This window comes from Acanthochromis polyacanthus, chromosome 1 (genome assembly GCF_021347895.1).
Source record: "Acanthochromis polyacanthus isolate Apoly-LR-REF ecotype Palm Island chromosome 1, KAUST_Apoly_ChrSc, whole genome shotgun sequence".
Taxonomy (NCBI): Eukaryota; Metazoa; Chordata; class Actinopteri; family Pomacentridae; genus Acanthochromis; species Acanthochromis polyacanthus.
Window position 1 is genome coordinate 59,617,046 of NC_067113.1, and position 19,021 is coordinate 59,636,066.

The following is a 19,021-nucleotide window of genomic DNA, read 5'->3' on the forward strand; positions in this document are numbered from 1 at the left end:
TCTTTTCCTCCCAGGAGGCTGCAGGTATTTTTCAACACACTCGTCCATTCAGGTGAAGTTTCCTCCAACACAGCAGCTCTGTGTGTGTTTGAGAAGCAGGATTACTGCTGGAGCTCTGTTGACTCAGTGTGAAGAAAACACACGCATGGAAAGCTCAGGAAAGCTGGACAGGAGGGCTGTTCACAGGAAAACTACATTTTACGGGTTTAAAGTTTAAACCAAGTGGGGAGCAGCAGTGTTTGAGTTCAGTTTTAAAGTAAAGAAAATACGTTTTAACGAATAAATATCACCAGAAACTCTCCACAGCTCACCACCAACATTTACACAATTGTTTTTCTATTGTAAGTTTTTGAAAATATGCAAGTTAGACATTATCTACTTGAATATGAATTAATTTCCTGGACAGAAAACACAGAAACAATCACTGTAGGCATGTAAGACTGGAGTTTTTATTTCACCAACTGTATATTTTTCTGGATGTTAAATACACAATGGATGGTTGGTCGACTTAAACGCGTGAGCTGACGTTCGTCTCAACCAACACGGTGGATCCTGGAGGTACATGTATTTGAAAGGTTTTCTCCCAAAACAAAAACACAAAAAATATGTAAAAATCTGTAAACTAGAAAATCCACCAGATCCTGTCAAAACAGATACAAGCTAGAAAAGCACTCGGAGAGCGCAGACCTCCGCCAGGCCATCGCTCAATTGTACAGATGACCAATCGGAGTTTGTTTGTCTGTTAACAGCATAACCCAAAACGTCATGGACGGATTTAATTTAGTTTTAACAGTTTGTGCACAAAGCATAACATGCATGTACAGTGTAACAGCACAGTGTTTTGACGGCGGCGCCGCCGCACGCACGTAACGGTAGCCTTGCGCGCGCGTGTGACGGTACCGTACACGTCGCCGCCGCTTCGTTTCGTCGGTCCCGACTCGCTCGGAATTCGGCCGTCGCCTTGGATCGATCCGGCGACCTCTGTCTGTACAATTGAGAGATGGCCTGGCAACCATCCCTCTCAATTGTACAGACTCCTTCAAAACAATCCTGGATCCAGACGGTGATCCGGATCACCTCCAAAATCTAATCGATTGTTACTTTTGCTCTTCCGGACATCCTGTAAAAATTTGGTGAAAATTCGTCCATGACTTTTTGAGTTATGCTGTTAACAGACAAACAAACAGACAAACAAACTCAGGTGATTACATGACCTCCTGGCAGGTAACTAATGCAAATAATAAATTATGAGCAAGAAAATGATGCACCAGGTTGGAAATTCTCAGGTTAAAACAAGAAAAATCAACTTAATGACTGACAATTTAAAAAAAAAGTGAATCAATTGGATTTATTAAGGAGCGGTTATGTTTAAATCATCAGTCGCATCTGAAACGGCAACATTTTGCAGTGAAATCTGTCCAAATGTGTAGTCAATTTACACAAATCATTCGTATTGAGTTCAACTTTACAGAGCTATGAGAGGTCTAAAATAATGCCAAGTTTCATGGATGCACAGAGAACCTTTAGGTTTGAGTATAAAGTGTTTGCACGAAGTAGGAAAGCCATCCAGACTGTTCAATGACAGCAACTCTTAAATGGACTGAGGGAACTTTTTCTCCATCTAAATACTCTTCATTGAGAAAAATGACATCCTGAGGGGAAAAAAACAATCTGGAGAAAGTAAACAAAGAAAAAATAGACCCGACGTACCGTTCAACCATCACCCTACGTGTAAGATATCAGCTTTGTGTTTGTCTTTACGTGGAAAAACGCTCACAACTGAAAATACTGTAGTGTTGAAGGTTGAAATCAGTTATAGGAACAGCTTGATAACAGTTTGATTATGCTTCTAAAGGGCCAATTCATGTTTTCTGCGTCCTGTGATGCACTTTTCATCCATGTGAAGCCTAAAATTTGCCACTGTACATGAGCAAGAAAAACAATACGGAGCTCCAAACGCACGCTCGTTTAGAAGAAAGGCTGTTTGAACGGATTCTCCATCATTCACACTTTAATAATCAGCTTTAAATCAACTGTACTTGAAGTAGTCACAGCCAGATGTTGGGGTTGAAAGACGGAAACTCAGTGGGAAGTTCTAAAATCTCCAGATATCGTGTGCTAACTATGTCCAGGATTAATCACATCGACACAGTGCTTCCGTCTAAAAGGTAATCAGCTGCTACATCCAACAAACGGCACAAATTTACAGATCCTCCTGTGGTCAGTATGTGGTAGAATCTGGTATCGAGGTTCACAGTCAGCATCAGTCAGCATACAGGGAGGCAGAAACCATGAATTGGCCTGAAGTCAGAGCTGAGGTATGTAAATAGCTTCAGTGCCTCTCTTTTCCTTTGGACAGCCCACGGTTTCATCTCCAAATGGTGCAGTCCAGCAGTTATTCAAAGTTAGAAGCAAATTACTGCAAGTTGCTAAAACTTTTTCGGAAAAACATCCTTTTAATTTCACTTTAAAGCAAAATTTGAGTAATTCCTTGTAGATGGGACTGAATAGAAAAAATTCTGTGAATATTTAGAGTCCAGGAACAGTTGAATCCAGCAGGATCATCTATTGTCTTCTGCTGTTACAGATGTGGATGTTTTTCCAAAGCTACAGCTCATTTGAAAAAGCAGAAACAAACGCAAGAAACATTTTCATCATTATAGCACTGATATTATTTTTTGTTCTCAAAGCAGCAGATGAAGGTTCAGTGTTTGTCCTTTAACCCTGTGACATAAACCTGGAGCCTCCTTGTGATTGGTCGCGAGGTAACAACACCCACCGAATGTACAGATGCTCGTCCAACAGCAGCAGTGAATTCTGGGACGGCATTTGAATCAGTTTGTGTTAAAGCTGAAGAAAGTTGTGCGTGTTCTTTTATCTCTTGCTTGTGAAATGTCAGATTGTTATTGTGTTTTTCTGCTTTAATTGTTTCTTTGAAAAGGTCCAGCTGCTGGTGTGATGAGCTTCAGTTTCCCTTCAGACGTTAACGTCGGTGTTGTTGAAGAACCATGGGAAGAGCATGAAGAGCTGCAGATGTGCCGCCACATCAACACATTTAACCACGATGAAATTCTTTCCTCTTCTAAAAAAATACTCGTATGAAACTTTATAAAATATTTAGAAAGGAGTCTTTGCAGCCGGTGGTTGGAGTCCATACAGCTGGCTGATTATAAACCAGCCTACGGTCTCTGAGCCAGTCGACTCTTCCCTTCTTCCTGTTCGACCAGCTTGAAGTGAGTGTAAGACAAGATTCCTGCCAGAGTGCAGAGGATCCCCAATGCCTGAACGAGAGACCAGGAGGCAGAATATAAGGTTTGGAGAAAATAGTAAAAGTACTGAAGTCAGAAGGAGGCTTGGAAGAGTAAGACTCACCTGGTTGAGTGACAGCGGGTCATGGAATAGCAGGTATCCACCAGTCAGAGTGATGCAGAATTTAAAATGACCAAACATGTTGTAGCTGCAAAGTAGAGTCAAGAGAACGACAACACAAATGAACCTAAAATAATCACATCAGAATAGCTGAAACCTCCTCAAGACAACCTAAAAAAAATATTTAAAAAAAAGACTGTCAGAAACTTCCAAAGACCTCCTCAAGATCTTTAGTTCCCCCCTCTGTCGGCTTATAGATCTCTAGACAAGAGATTTCTCCTCACAGGAAGCTAAAAGTTCTGCAATCACATCTTGCAAAGAAACAAACAAAAAACCTCAAGACGAGAAACCATTTAAAAACATTCCAAGCTGCATAAAAAGGAGAAAACGCAAGTCTCAAAATGGAGACAAAAGATCCTCATCTCAGGAAGTTCTGAAACCAGCAAGACTGAAAAAGTTTTCACAAAGTTTCCAGACCTCAGTAGAAAAATCCCCCAAAACTCAAGAAGACCAGAAACTTCCTAAAAAAAGTTCTGAAGTGCTTCAATAAGTCTAGAAAGCTCTCTACCAAAACCTTAAACTACCCTCAAAACACTGCAAATCTTCTCACCAAGTTGTTAAGCTCTATTATAGAGCAACAAGTTTGCTTTAAGCTTCCTAAGAAAACAAAATCTTGGTCAAGGAGAGCATAAACCTTCTTAAGAAGCTCTGAAACTTGTCAGACTACAAAACCGTCAAAGCTTCACAGGAAAACTAAAAACCCCCAACAGTAGGACCAGAAATCTCCTGTCAAGAAGACTGCAAAGCTCTCCACAAAGACCTCAAAACCTCTAGAAGGAAACCGAAGAACACTAGAAATCGTCTCTAGAAGTTGTGAGACCATTTCTAAGAAAACAGTAAAACATTTAATGTAGATGTTACACCTCTTCAAGAAGTTCTAAAATCTTTGCCATACGACTAAAAAGCACTTAAAAATGTTCTAAACATGCCACAAAAACCAAAACACCTCCTCAAAAAAAAGAAAGCTTTCGACATAGTCCTCAAAGCCCCTCAATAAACCCAAAGAACCCTATACAGGGGACTAAGAAGTCCCACAAGAACCTTTCAAATCCTTAAATGTCTTTAAGAAGGATCATATTTGCCCAAAATAAAACCCATCTTCAACTTCCCCATCCCGTAAAAACTATCAAAAACACCCTTCTGGAGTCTCTTGGGCGTCTTTGTGCGTTTGAGGATACGTGACAGCCGAGGTGTTTCCAATGATAAAGTAGATGGACAGGTTGACCAGGAACGCCACCACACCTGAGAACAACACCGTCACCTGTAGAATAACCAGACGACAACAGTGTTAGTCTGACCGTCTGGAAGCAGCTGCAGCAGATGTTCGTCATGCTGGTACGTCAAAATTTAAACACACTGCAAAAACTCAAAATCTTACAAGTTTATTTGTCTTTTTTTTTTTTTTTTTTTTTTTTTTTAGTTCTTTTGTCTCATCCCACTTGATTTAAGATAAATTCACACATTTCAGCAAGATGGAAGGACTTGTTTTAAGACAATGCATCTTAAATATCTTGTTTAGTGAATGTTGAAATTAACGTGTTTTGAGTTGTATTTTACAAGAAAACTTTAAATATCTTTAACCCTCATGCTGTCTTGACCCGTTTTAAAGTTTGAAAATATGGGAAAAAAAACATATTTTCACAGTGAAACTTCCCACATTTTCAACATTTTTGGGAAATTTTTGAAAATTTTTTGCTGAAAAAAAAAAAAATGGTAAAAATGTTTAAGTACATTCACATAAAAAAAAAAATCAACCAAAATCCAGCAAATTTAGCTGGATTTTGGTTGATTTTTATGTGAATGTTCTTAAAGAAAATATTAGAAGTTTTACTGATATATATGTAATCACTTTAGATATTTTGAGGATTTTTTAGAAGATTTTTACTCATTGTCAAATTTGTTGGATTTTTACAATAAAACTTTTAAGGGAAACTTGAGGAATTATTGGAGTTTTCTTCCTGAAAGTTTTGCAAATTTTCAGAAATTTGAGGAATTTTTGGGGATTTTTTTCAGACAAGGAAACAATATTTTTTGGTGCCGTAAATGAAGACAACAGGAGGGTTAATGCATTTCAAATTAGGAGGTTACATGAAAGCAAAAATCTATTTTAGAGTGAAAAACTGCTTTTTTTGTTTTTAGCATATCTGGCACCTAAGCTTGACAATCCTGGTAAAATACAGCCTACAATAAGTTTTCCAGCTAATTCTAAGATCTCAAGAGTCAACATATCGTATCTTATTTCAAGAAATCTTACCAAGAGATTTTCCACTTTGTTCTATTAGCAGATTTTTTCACTTATTTCAAAGCAAACATTTCTTGAAATAATTGTTTTTTTCTTGTTTTGAGAGTGGCATTGTTTCCAGTGTGAAAGTGGATTGTCGATAAACATCTGCCTACTACCTAATGTGTATAGATAAGTTTCTATATGATGTCATATCATAGCGTTACCATGGCGCCAACCCAAGAAGCTAGGATGAGCTTTTATCCTTCAGAAATAGACCAATAAACACCAGAAAAAAGTGTCTTGTAAACCTTCTGCTGTGGTCAGGTGCATAATTTAAAATGATAAAACCACACTTTAGGTATTTTTTACAAATGTTTTGCAGAATATGGAGCCATCGTGTGTGTTTCTAAGTGTGTGACGCTGATGTGGATTCTGACCAGAGCTGGCAGAGACCAGGGTCCAAATATTCCTCCGTCTCCGGTCAGCGGCTCAAACAGAGGAATGATGCAGAGCAGGAAGGCTGAAGACAGAGGAGCCTGACAGGACGGATACTGTGTTAATACTGCAGTATTTTATTACATACAGTACTCATATCACAAACTAGGGTTACAGTCACAGTGGGAATATGTAGAGAAGCCATGAGACGATGTACATCTGACCTGTTTTACAGCTGATCAATGCTGAAATTAGCAGCTTTTTAAATATTTCAACAACTCCGTCAAACCCAGATGCCTTTTTTCAAGTCCTAAACTGATACTAGAGCTGGATAACATCCGATTTTATTATACTAGACGTTTGTTTTTTTGGTAATAACAGACAGCTTTCCATCGCAGGAAATCGAGGCAGACACAAAGTGGTGCAAACTTTTACTTTTTAATCGTAATGTAGAATCCGTAATGTTAACTCCGAGTGCACCAAAGCAAGGACAAACAGTCCCGCCAGGAATTCGCGATGTTGCGATCGCGCGAAATCAACCAATCTCCGCGAATTTTGCACGGCCTTGCAATTTTGTCCAATCACCACAACTTTCCCGCAATTTTGGCCCGCCTCCCGTGAGTTCAACCAATCACAGCAGCTCCCAGCGCAAACGTAATGCGCGTGCGTCACCGAATTCACTTCCTTGTTTATGGTTTGAAGATGCAGACGTGTGCGATTCTAATGTCTCTCACTTAACAAAAATTACTGCTGAAGACCGTGATAAAAAATTAATTCACTGATGTTCTTCATCAAAGCGGAGCTAAACTGTTTTACAACCGTGCAATATTGTGGTGGAATACAAAAAAAATCATCGATTGATACACACTTTTTTTTTTTTTTTTTAAACACGAAACATATTAGAAAGGCTGAAATGAGCGGACAACAGACCAGACAAATCACCATGATGGAAACTGTTGAATCCAGATCCGTTGGAGCACTGAAAGAATGAGGTAAATTAGATTAAATTATTCCACCAAAGAACGTGGCGGAGTTATGTGACGATCAGCGTGTGTGAATCCTTCCTCTGTTACCAACATCACTCAAAACCGGACTCAGGGATTTGAATGAAAATTTAAGGGTCGGTCAGAAATGACACAAGGACCAAATGATTAGACTTCGGCAGTGATACGGCTTAAAGTTTGGATCCATGGATTTGTTAAGGAGTCATAGCGGCACGGCGTCTGATAGCGGCACGGTAACCATGGCAACAAGTGAAGGCTACCTCAGCGGCCCGCTGACGATCACATGATAGTGATCCTACAACAAATCTACCACTGTGGACGTATCAGAAATGATAGAAGGAACAACTGATTAAATTGTGGGGGTGTTTCTGAGTCCCATCAATTCCTGTCGCCCCCTGCATAGTTAGGTCACGTCATATTAAACCAGTATCTGCCTGCTGCTCATTTCCCACCATGGTGCGCCAGCTTTTGTGGAAATGGGTCGGAACGTTAAATAATTAATTTCGGAATAAATATTGTCAAATACAGCGTTGAAACATGTTCTACAAGCTGGAAAAAAATGCAGCTTTTTAGCAATTGTCACTGTCTCCCACAATTTTATCACAACAAATGAGCTTAAAACATCGCAACTTTTATCGCAATTTTTTAGAAAAGCTGCCGCGAATTCAGGCATTTTCGGCGGCAACAATCACGAAAAACGCCCGTGAAATCCTGGAGGGACTGGACAAACAATAGTTATTGGATGAAACTCCAGTTCTGTGAGGAAATCGAATACTGGAGGTTTGTTATGTTAACCTCTCGGGTGAATTTTTACATTTGTTGATGCAGATATTTCAAAAGAAGAGACTGATACTCGATGTAGAGATTTACAGTGTAGAAAATTTCACCAATCAGCACTGAGCTTTACATAAGTAGGAACTGTTTTTCTCCCAGAAAAAGGTAAGTTCTTGCAGTCAGAATAATAAAAAAGTATTGGTTAGCATTTAAACCGCCTGCAAGTTCCAAAAGCAGAAAATAATGTTTTAGTTACACCTTACTAATCCAGAAAAACCTGTTATGCTAAAGCTGTGGTGTAATGAAGGGAAGTGTCAGGCGAATAGAAAACAGTAAGTTTAAGTCCTCATTCAAGGCCAGTCCCAAGTCTGGTTCACAGTAAAGACTCATGTGAGAGGACTAATGAAATGGGGAAAAAAAACAGCTTTGGTGAGCTTTAGAGGGAATCTCAGAAAAGATTAAACTTATCTGTGAAGGCCGAACTTCAAAAGATTCTTCATTAAAAAGGTATTTGATGTTGAGCTTTAAGGATTTTGCAGGAGCTCAATAGAAGTTTAAGTGATTTAAAAAAAAAAAAAAAAAAGACATGAACTCAATTTTCAGCAATAAGTAAACATAGCTGACACATGAAATAACGTCCAGCAGTACTACAGATTAAAACTAGAGCGCACTCTATCAGGAGATAATGAGCATTAAATAACCTCTGACTGTTATTCTGTCAAACTCATACCTGGTAGTAGAGCAGCTGCATGGAGTTCACCTGCAGCTCGTGTTGTTTGGCTCCAACCCACTGACACAAACACAGACAGAACGACAGTATGACAGTAGCTGTTACTGTATCTCTGTCAGTTTCATTGTTTTTCAGTGTGTGGATTTACTCACCACTTGGTAAAGTGATGTGACCAGAACACCGAGAGTAGCAAACACAGTCCCCAACACGTTGAACCGAACATCATAGTATGAGTTCAGTATCACCCCTAGTGTTATAGGAACCTGCAGACAGACAGAAAAACTACTTCAGCTGCACTGTGTTTACATTAGTCAGGGAAAGTCTGCTAAAGTTAATTAGCTATGCACGACTTTTATTACATTTTTAAAAGGGTCAAGCAATTTTTTTTTATACACTAATATTTGTCAGGAAAATTCCCATTTTTATGTAATTAAATTAGTCAGGTAATTTTTAAAAATGCATTTAAATGAGTAATTTAAATTTATATTTTATATTTTAATTAGTCAGTTAGGTTGTATTTATTTAATACAAAGAAAATATAGTCAGGTACATTTTAGCTTTATTATGTTCATTTTTTTATTTATTTAAATTAGTTCTGTACATTAATTCGGTATACATTTAAATTTGGTGAACTTTAAAAATAGATTTTAATTTGTCAGGAACATTTTAATTTTATGTATTTAAATTAGTGTGGCACATTTTTAAAATTATATATATATATACACACGTGGACAAAATTGTTGGTACCCCTCAGTTAAAGAAGGAAAAACCCACAATTCTCACTGAAATCACTTGAAACTCACAAAAGTAACAATAAATAAAAATTTATTGAAAATTAAATAATCAAAATCAGCCATTACTTTTGAATTGTTGATTAACATAATTATTTAAAAAAACAAACTAATGAAATAGGGCTGGACAAAAATGATGGTACCCATAACTTAATATTTTGTTGCACAACCTTTTGAGGCAATCACTGCAATTAAACGATTTCTGTATTTGTCAATGAGCGTTCTGCAGCTGTCAACAGGTATTTTGGCCCACTCCTCATGAGCAAACAGCTCCAGTTGTCTCAGGTTTGATGGGTGTCTTCTCCAAATGGCATGTTTCAGCTCCTTCCACATATGTTCAATGGGATTCAGATCTGGGCTCATAGAAGGCCACTTTAGAATAGTCCAACGCTTTTCTCTCAGCCATTCTTGGGTGTTTTTGGCTGTGTGTTTTGGATCGTTGTCCTGTTGGAAGACCCATGACCTGCGACTGAGACCAAGCTTTCTGACACTAGGCAGCACATTTCTCTCCAGAATGCCTTGATTGTCTTCAGATTTCATCGTACCTTGCACACTTTCAAGACACCCTGTGCCAGATGCAGCAAAGCAGCCCCAAAACATTACTGAGCCTCCTCCATGTTTCACCGTAGGGACAGTGTTCTTTTCTTCGTATGCTTGGTTTTTGAGTCTATGAACATAGAGTTGATGTGCCTTACCAAAAAGCTCCAGTTTGGTCTCATCTGTCCAAAGGACATTCTCCCAGAAGCTTTGTGGCTTGTCAACATGCATTTTTGCAAATTCCAGTCTCGCTTTTTTATGAGTTTTTTTCAGCAGTGGTGTCCTCCTTGGTCGTCTCCCATGAAGTCCACTTTGGCTCAAACAACGATGAATGGTGCGATCTGACACTGATGTACCTTGGCCTTGGAGTTCACCTTTAATTTCTTTGGAGGTTGCTCTGGGCTCTTTGGATACAATTCGAACGATCCGTCTCTTCAATTTGTCATCAATTTTCCTCTTGCGGCCACGTCCAGGGAGGTTGGCTACTGTCCCGTGGGTCTTGAACTTCTGAATAATATGAGCCACTGTTGTCACAGGAACTTCAAGCTTTTTAGAGATGGTCTTATAGCCTTTACCTTTAAGATGTTTGTCTATCATTTTTTTTCGGATGTCCTGGGACAATTCTCTCCTTCGCTTTCTGTTGTCCATGTTCAGTGTGGTACACACCTTTTCACCAAACAGCAGGGTGACTACTTGTCTCCCTTTAAATAGGCAGACTGACTGATTATGAGTTTGGAAACACCTGTGATGTCAATTAAATGACACACCTGAGTTAATCATGTCACTCTGGTCAAATAGTTTTCAATCTTTTATAGAGGTACCATCATTTTTGTCCAGGCCTGTTTCATTAGTTTGTTTTTTTAAATAATTATGTTAATCAACAATTCAAAAGTAATGGCTGTTTTTGATTATTTAATTTTCAATAAATTTTTATTTATTGTTACTTTTGTGAGTTTCAAGTGATTTCAGTGAGAATTGTGGGTTTTTCCTTCTTTAACTGAGGGGTACCAACAATTTTGTCCACGTGTGTATATATATATATATATATATATAAATAAATTAAGTACATTTAAGAAACATCATTAAATTAATCAAGCAAATTTTAAAAAATATATCTAAAAATATATTTAAATCAATCAGGTAAATTTAAATTTCATACCCTAAAATTAGCCAGGTGCACGTTTCATTTATCTATTTGAATTAGTCTTGTACATTTGTAGTATGCATTTAAATTAGGTAAACTCTAAAAATAGATTTTAATTAGTGAGGCACATTTTTATTTTATACATTTGATCATAGATTTCTGCAGATCCAAACACCCTCTTCAGGCAGTGAACACTTGTGGCGTGGACATCGAGATGGTGACATCATATAAATATTTAGGTGTCCACCTTGATAATAAGTTGGACTGGTCTACAAACATAGACTTCATGTACAAAAAGGGCCAGAGCCGACTTTATTGCCTCAGAAGACTTCGATCACTAGACATCTGCAGTAAGATGCTGCAGATGTTTTATCAGTCTGTGGTAGCAAGTGTCCTGTTTTATGCTGCAGTCTGCTGGGGAGGCAGTATAAAGAACAAGGATGCAAGGCGTCTGAACAAACTGATTAAAAAAGCTGGCTCTGTGGTTGGAATCAGATTGAACACTTTGGAGGATGAGGTGGAGAGACGGGCACTGAGCAAGATGGAGGCCATTCTGACCAACATGGATCATCCACTTCACATCTGCCTCAATGAACAACGAAACATCAGTGGACGGCTCCTATCCCTGTGCTGCAAGACCGAAAGATTTAGGAAATCTTTCTTGCCATCAGCAGTCAGGCTATTCAATTCAAAATTAAACAGATAAGAACCTTGACAACTGAATTTCCCTTCAGGGATGAATAAAGTGATTCTGATTCTGATTAAATTAATCAGTTAATTGCATTTCATACATTTAAATTTGGCTGGTAAATTATAATTTATATATTTAAATTAGTCAGTTTTTTTTTTTTACTTAATGTATTTAAATTTGACCAGTAAATATTTATTGATAAATTTAAATTATTCAGGTACTTTTGAATTAATATATTTAAATTAGTCAGGTAAATTACTATATTATCATCAAATTAGTCCGGTATCTTTTATTTTATACATTTCAAACAGTCAGGTAAATCTGTATGGTATATAAAATAAGTGTGGTAAAAATTGTACTTTAATAAGTCAATTTTATTTTATGCATCTTACTAACTTAATATGTAACTTAGTAAGGTAAAGGCTGAATATATTATTTAAATTAGTTTTTAATGTGCATTTTAAAATGTTTCACTGTTTTTTGCCAAACATTATTCAAATTAATCAGGTTATTTACCTGGTAAGTTTTAACTGTAGTTGGAAAACTCTGTTGTAAATGTTCTCTATAGATAACAATGACTTAACAAAACACTCCGTCATGACTCTGCAGATTTGTGTCCCTCTGAATAACTCCTGTAATTAGACGGTCTGTTTTCTTACCAGGGTCAGTTTGATCTTGGTGGAGAAGGTCTTCTTGTAGTAGGTGGTCTGGATGAGGATGATGACAGGCGTGGTCATGGCTTTAGCCAGCTGGTATGTTCCTATTGAGTTGTTCTGCAGCGACAGGTTGGTGAAGGCCACAAACCCACAGAAGCTCAGCGCCAGCCACACAATCTTGCGAATCGGGAGGCTCTTTGGGGCAAAAATATCCATCCTCTGGCAGATGTAGAGTCCCAGCCAGGTGACCACGAAGTGAACAAGGGTCAGGGTCATGTTGGGAAAGCCGTAGCGCACGTAGATCCATTTGTTAATAAAGACGATGCAGATGGAGGAAAAAAGGTTGACCAGCATGCCGGCAACAATGCGCCTGTTGGCTGAAAATAGTCCTTCAGCCATGATTCTGGAAGTTTCCCTGCTTGACTTACTCCAGTTGAGCTTTTATAGACTTAACTGAGCTGTTCACGCTGCAAAAAGACAGAAATGAGTGTTAAAAAGTCAGAAACTTGAGCTAAATTCGACAGCTTGTGTGGCGTTTGCAGCAGCTTTGTTATCAGAAAGTTCCACCCAGAAAATCACAGATAAGACGTAGGCTGGTTGAAAGTCAAAACGACATAGAAGCACAAGGAAACATGGCATAGTGAAAGAAATAGCAATTGTGATTTCTTAGATTTTTATTTATTATCTACGTGTCTGTTTCTGTACATGAGTCCTCGTTGTGGGACTACGTTTGTTAACTTTCTGGTAGGTCAGCATAGTTATTGAAGAATTGAGGGCCAAAAGGTCTGAGGTTCGCTGGTTATTATATGGTGTGGAACAAATAACAGAGTTACATTTACATCTATGTCTACTAAACAATGAAAAGGAATTTCTGTAGCAGTTGTACTTCTTTGAGAATCTCAACAAACTCTGTATTCTCCATAGTGTACACGATGATAAATCTGCCAACGACACTCACTGTTTGTTTTCTGGGCTTGATGATATAGCAAATCTCCACGACAGCATCAAAGAAAGAAGTTAAAAAAAAAAAAAAAAAAACACCGCACAAACACCAAGTCTATCAGAAAATGAAGCTACTTCTCAATTCTATTGTATACATTAGCTCTGTCCCTCTGTGGCTGGCGTTTCCCATCCACCTCTGGATGACCACTAAAGAATAATAAGGGTGTGGTCGTACTACAAACTGCCTGACAAGGGAACAGATTATGTTTTTAAGCCCATTTTGGCATAACTGTGTTCTTTGGCATCATTTCTCTCCCCTTACTTACTCATTTTGCTCTCTCTTTCAGTTAAAGTTTCAAAACAACTTTCAAGTCAGAGTAAATTATATCCGGCAGACTTCTCTTGGAGATTTGTCATGGAAAATTACAACGGTGGGAGCTTTCCTTATGTATCAAGCAGCCACAAAAGACGATCTGTGGACTCTGTAGGGAAAACTCCTAAACACTGAACAACTATTTCAAATGAACTTTGATGGGACTGAAGAAACTGCCAGTGAACAACTGATGCAGTTACAACCGTAAACTACAGCTAAAATTATGTGTTGCTGTTAGTTGAGTAAATATATGTACCACTTTGTTTGAACCAATAGTTATACCAATCTATTGAATAATTCTGTCAGCATTGGCAGCTAGTTAAGAGAACATTTCACGATGCTGGGATATTTAGCAAACACTTAAGTGCCTTAGCAAAAAACAAACAAACAAACAAAAAACATCCATTGAAGTATGTCAAATTAATACTCAAATACACTATTTAAGTAAATGTAAGCACTCCGTTACTGGTTTTATAAAACTGTTAAATAATACTGCCAAAATACTGCCAAAAGAGGCAGCTAGTTAAATGAACATTATCACAGTTTTCAACGGTTAACCGCAAAACAACAGCTTTTTCGAATAGAATTTGGTGTTAGGCTACTTAGCAAACACTTCAGTATCTTAGGAAAAAACACCTATCAAATACTTTAATACAGTATTATGTTGAATGCAAGTAATTTCTTCTCATTACTGGTTTTATTATCTTATTAGATACTTATATCAACACAGAAAGCTAGTTAAGATAACATTATAGCGGTTTGTAACGGATAACTCTACAATATCATGATTTTGAACTGATTTTCGTGCCAGGCTACTTGGCAAACGCTCAACTAGCCTAGCATAAAAATACTCAAAAACACCTCAAATTAATACACGAATACAGTATTTTAGTACATGTAAGTACTCATTTCTTTCTTCTACTAATTTTTATAATCTTTTAAATAGTTGTGTCAGCACAGATAGCTAGTACAGTGAGAATTATGGCGTTTTTAAACGGTTAGCTGTAAAAATTACAGGCTTTTGAATTTTGGTTTGTTGTGACTGAAATAACTACCATCAAAAATCAGAGTTAAAATCGTGAACTATAGCTTCAACTACGTGTTGCTGCTTGTTCAGAAAACATTAACCAAAGTTATTGAGTATATATATATGTTCAGATTATTGCCTTAAATAACCTGTCAAACTATTTTATCAACACACAGACAGCTAGCTAACGTTAACAGAAAAAATACTAAGTTATTTAAATGAAGCTCAGTGTTAGTGAATTAAACTACCATTGAATGCCGATAATTGCATAAAAATCTGTTGAATAATTCTGCAAAAACAGGTGGCTAATTAGGAGTACATTTTTGAGAGTTTTGTGCGGTTCGTGGTAAAATAACAGGTTTTTTGAATGGAGTTCGGTGTGATTGACATAACTGTCAGTGGAAGCTCCTAGAACTAAATTAGAGCTTTAAAATAAGTTTTAAAGTGTTGTAGCTTTAATAATTCGGTTCGTTTAAGCCAACGAGTTGCCTGTCCGCCTGTCCGCCTGTTCGCCTGTCCGCCTGTCCTTCTGCCACGCATTAAGAAAAGTTTACCTGGGGTCTCCATCTTTCTGGCTCCCTCCGCCCGAACAAACCTCCGTCGGCTACCGGTCTCTGAGCGAGTGTCTAACCCCGGCTGTAGAGCTCTAGCCCGGCCTGTGCTGTGAGAGAATCTCCGCCGCTGTACCGGAGGAATTTCCTCCGTGATTTTCGTGCCGAGTACAGCCGTGACTTGTGGTGGCTTCAAACCGCCCGTATGTTCCTGTTTCCTCCGTATTTAACGCCGTTTAACGGGAACGTTTGGAGCAACAGCGGCAGCTAACGGACCGGAGGGTGGCGGAAGCAGAGACAGGCTGAACTGACAGAGGGCTTACTATGATAAGAAAAAAAAAACACTGCTGCTATGTGCTAAATGAGTGAAGAGCGCAGAGATACGCCTGAAATACAGAGGTCTCACTCCATGCAGAAAATGCGTTTAAATCCACAAAGGAATATATTCTGACTCAAGTTAACATTTCCATCCTCACAAATATATGTGTAAAAATATGTAAAATATACAATTATAATTAATTTAAAATCACATTTAAAACATCAGCTGTTCAGTCAAGGTGTTTCCAATAGACAAACCTCACTATGATGTAAATTAAGTTAATTTCACAGTTAATCTACTTCATTCATTTATAAAATAGATGTGAGATCATACGATATTAGTTATTATTAACATGTACCTGACTAATTATAAACTAAAAACTAAATTAAATAAATATTTTTAATGATACAACCTAATTGAAATACTCAGCTTAAAATCCTACATATTAACCAATATCCAATTTTGCCTGACTAATTTAAATAAATTTTACAAGTCTACATAGCTACATTAAATCAAATATTTAAAAAAAATATCTGACTAATGTAAATATTAAGCTTATCCAGTCTACAATTATATCTCACTAGTAATAATAAATTATACAATTTTAGATATCCAAATTTAATTTAAAAAATTCAAAATAATGATGAATTTAAATATTATGGTTAAGATCCTGCATATTATCCATTATAAAATTTAATGTTAAACAAATTCTAAAAAGAAATTGCATGAATAAATTGAACATTTAATTTTACCTGAATATTGAGATATTGCAATATTATTTATGACACAAATTTATCTGACTAATTCAAATAAATTACACAGATCCACCTAGCTAATTTCGTTATTGAAGTTAAACCCTATACATTATATATTCTACAGAATGACCTGACTAAATAAAAATAAATGATAAAAAATTATATTACTAAATTTAATGAATTTTTAAAAATACTATATAATACAAATTACCTATTATTTAAATGTACCTTAAATAAGTTGCATAAATTTATATGCCTAAATTAAATAAAATACTTGTGAAAATGCCGGATTCATAGAAATATTAAGGTTGAATTCCTATTATTCATTACCTAAATTAATGTGACTAATTTAAAAAAATTATACAGATTTAAGTGATTAATTTAGACACAAAGTTACTTTGCTAAATGTTTTAAAAAGTCATGCAAATTTACATAAATAAATTCAGCAAATTCTTCAAGCTTGCGGGGCTGAATTGAATAATAAGGGCAACAACCTATGATTATTTATTATTATTGCTACTATATATTATTTATCACACAAATTCTTCTGACAAATTCAGATAAATTACACAAATTTACCTGAATAAATTCATTTTTAAAGTTAAAACCTTTATATTATACAAAATGACCTGACTAAATAAAACTAAATTATGCAAATTACCTGGATTAAATTTGAGGATTTTAATTCTAAACAACTATATCTGACTAAATCACATATTAAGATTAAGACCTGTAGAATCTATTTAATACACATGTATTTGATTCAACAAAAAAGTACACATTTAACTGACTAAACTGAATATTGTAGTTAAAATTGTACAATGTTGTTTATTACCTGACTAATTTGAATACTGAGATGGACAGTCTGCAAATAATAATGTTAAATATATGAATGCATTAAAATGTTTCCATGACATAAGATTTCCATATTTACATGTTGTCTCATTACTTAAATGAAACTAATACATTTAAAAATACATGAAAGCAGAATTTACTTCAATAGTTTGCATGTTTCACGTCTGTTCTGATGAAGAAACATTTAATCTGTGTATTTAAATAAAGATTAAAGGTGTGTGTTTGAAGTGTGTATGAAGAAAATGTCATTATTATTAACAAATGCACTTTAATGATGGCTGTAAAATCGTTGTTTTTACGTCGAATCACTGTGACTAAGACTCTGTTCAGCTTCAGTAACTGCTCCTAGAACTTGTTGGTTTCCCACATTTATCATCTTCTTGTTGCATAAAACAAGGTTTTAATGTCCAGGTTGATGTTGTTGAATGAAGAGAAGCTTCAGGGGTTGAAAGCTTTCATTTTAATGGAGTCAGACTTCAGAGAAGTGTTTTAATGCAGCTGAGAAGTTATTTAGGTTAAAAAAAACTCTTTTTGCATTTAAAAATCAGTCAGAAAAGAAGCGTCTTCTGCACACTGTGCCTTTTTTGTAATTTTAACAAGTCTTTTACAGCTGTATTAAATATGTAACATGCCTTTTTAATCATTTTATGTCTCTGATTAGTCATTTAACACTGCTTTTCAATTGATTTGCATTGCTTTAGTTCTCCTTTATACAACATTTCTATCTTGCTGTTTTGCTTTTTTATGTCATTTAATGCCACTTTTTAATCATGCAATACATGACAGCAACTAAATCACTGTAAAACTAATGAAAAGCAGTTTTAAATGACTCAAAAGAACATTAAATTACTTAAAGAAGAAATAGAATTATCTATAAAGAGAGGGAAAGTGACTACAAAATGATATTACACAACTAAAAAGACATAAAACAAATACAGAGAGATGCTACATAATTAAAAAGAGATGTCAAGCAATGTACAACAAATATAAACCAGTGTTAAATGACTAAAAGCAGACAAAAATGACCCCAAAAAGATGTAAAGAGACATAAAGCAACTAAAGACAAAGGTAAAGCAAAGCAAAACAAACAAGTAGTGTTAAATGACTCAAAAAAGACAAGAAATGACTTAAAAGACAAATAAAATGACATATAAAGAGATGTAAAGTGACTAGAAAAAGATATCACAAAACTTAAAAGACATAAATCAGCTGCAGAGAGATGTTACACGACTAAAAGGAAATGTAAAGCGATGTCAAACAAATGTTAAATGATTAAAAACACTCATGTAACTACCTCAAAAGAGACGGAAAATGACTCATATGAGACATAAATAACTAAAAAAAAAGCATAAAATTACTAAAAGGCAGCCTACATAATTAAAACAGCTGTAAAGATGTGCTAAAATGACAAAAAGCCAGTAAAAGCACTAAAGAATCGGTGTGATTGTAAAGTGTGGTTTCAGATCTCACAAGCACGAACTGGCAGCTTTTACTAGCTGATGCCCACTAGAATTAATCCAAGCAGGTAGACAGAAATGTGGGAAGGCAAAGTCCAAAGAAAAGCAAACAATCCAAAAACCAGAAAAAGGTTTTTAAAAAAATCAAAAACTAAGAGCTGAGGTAACTCAGCACTGCGTATATTTTAGGACATCGTCAGGTCTCAGGATGCGGTATCAGTTATCAGGAAAACTTCTGTCATTTGCATGGTCATTTGTCAGATGAAACGGCTTCAGACCAAACGGCCTCAGCCCACACGGTCTCACTTGTCAAACCAAACACCGTCA

General features: G+C 36.3%; 1 protein-coding gene across 1 annotated transcript; it reads right to left on the minus strand.

Moving 5' to 3' along the window:
* Positions 1-425: 425 nt before the first annotated feature.
* Positions 426-15,592, minus strand: slc35e3 (solute carrier family 35 member E3). The gene is made up of 8 exons (XM_022205784.2): positions 15,312-15,592; positions 12,419-12,882; positions 8,749-8,859; positions 8,597-8,656; positions 6,091-6,189; positions 4,608-4,690; positions 3,373-3,457; positions 426-3,281 (listed from the first exon to the last, which is right to left on the minus strand). The coding sequence occupies exons 2-8, from the start codon at positions 12,812-12,814 to the stop codon at positions 3,180-3,182; spliced, it is 936 nt and encodes a 311-aa protein (XP_022061476.1). The 5' UTR covers positions 12,815-12,882; positions 15,312-15,592; the 3' UTR covers positions 426-3,179.
* Between the last annotated feature and the right edge of the window lie 3,429 nt (positions 15,593-19,021).

Excerpts from the sequence above, each read along its gene's own strand:
- slc35e3 (XM_022205784.2), bottom strand. The coding sequence starts at position 12,814 with ATGGCTGAAGGACTATTTTCAGCCAACAGGCGCATTGTTGCCGGCATG. Across the intron at positions 8,860-12,418 it reads CCAAGATCAAACTGACCCTG|GTTCCTATAACACTAGGGGT; the intron begins GTAAGAAAACAG and ends GTCTGTCTGCAG. Across the intron at positions 3,282-3,372 it reads ACCCGCTGTCACTCAACCAG|GCATTGGGGATCCTCTGCAC; the intron begins GTGAGTCTTACT and ends TCTCTCGTTCAG.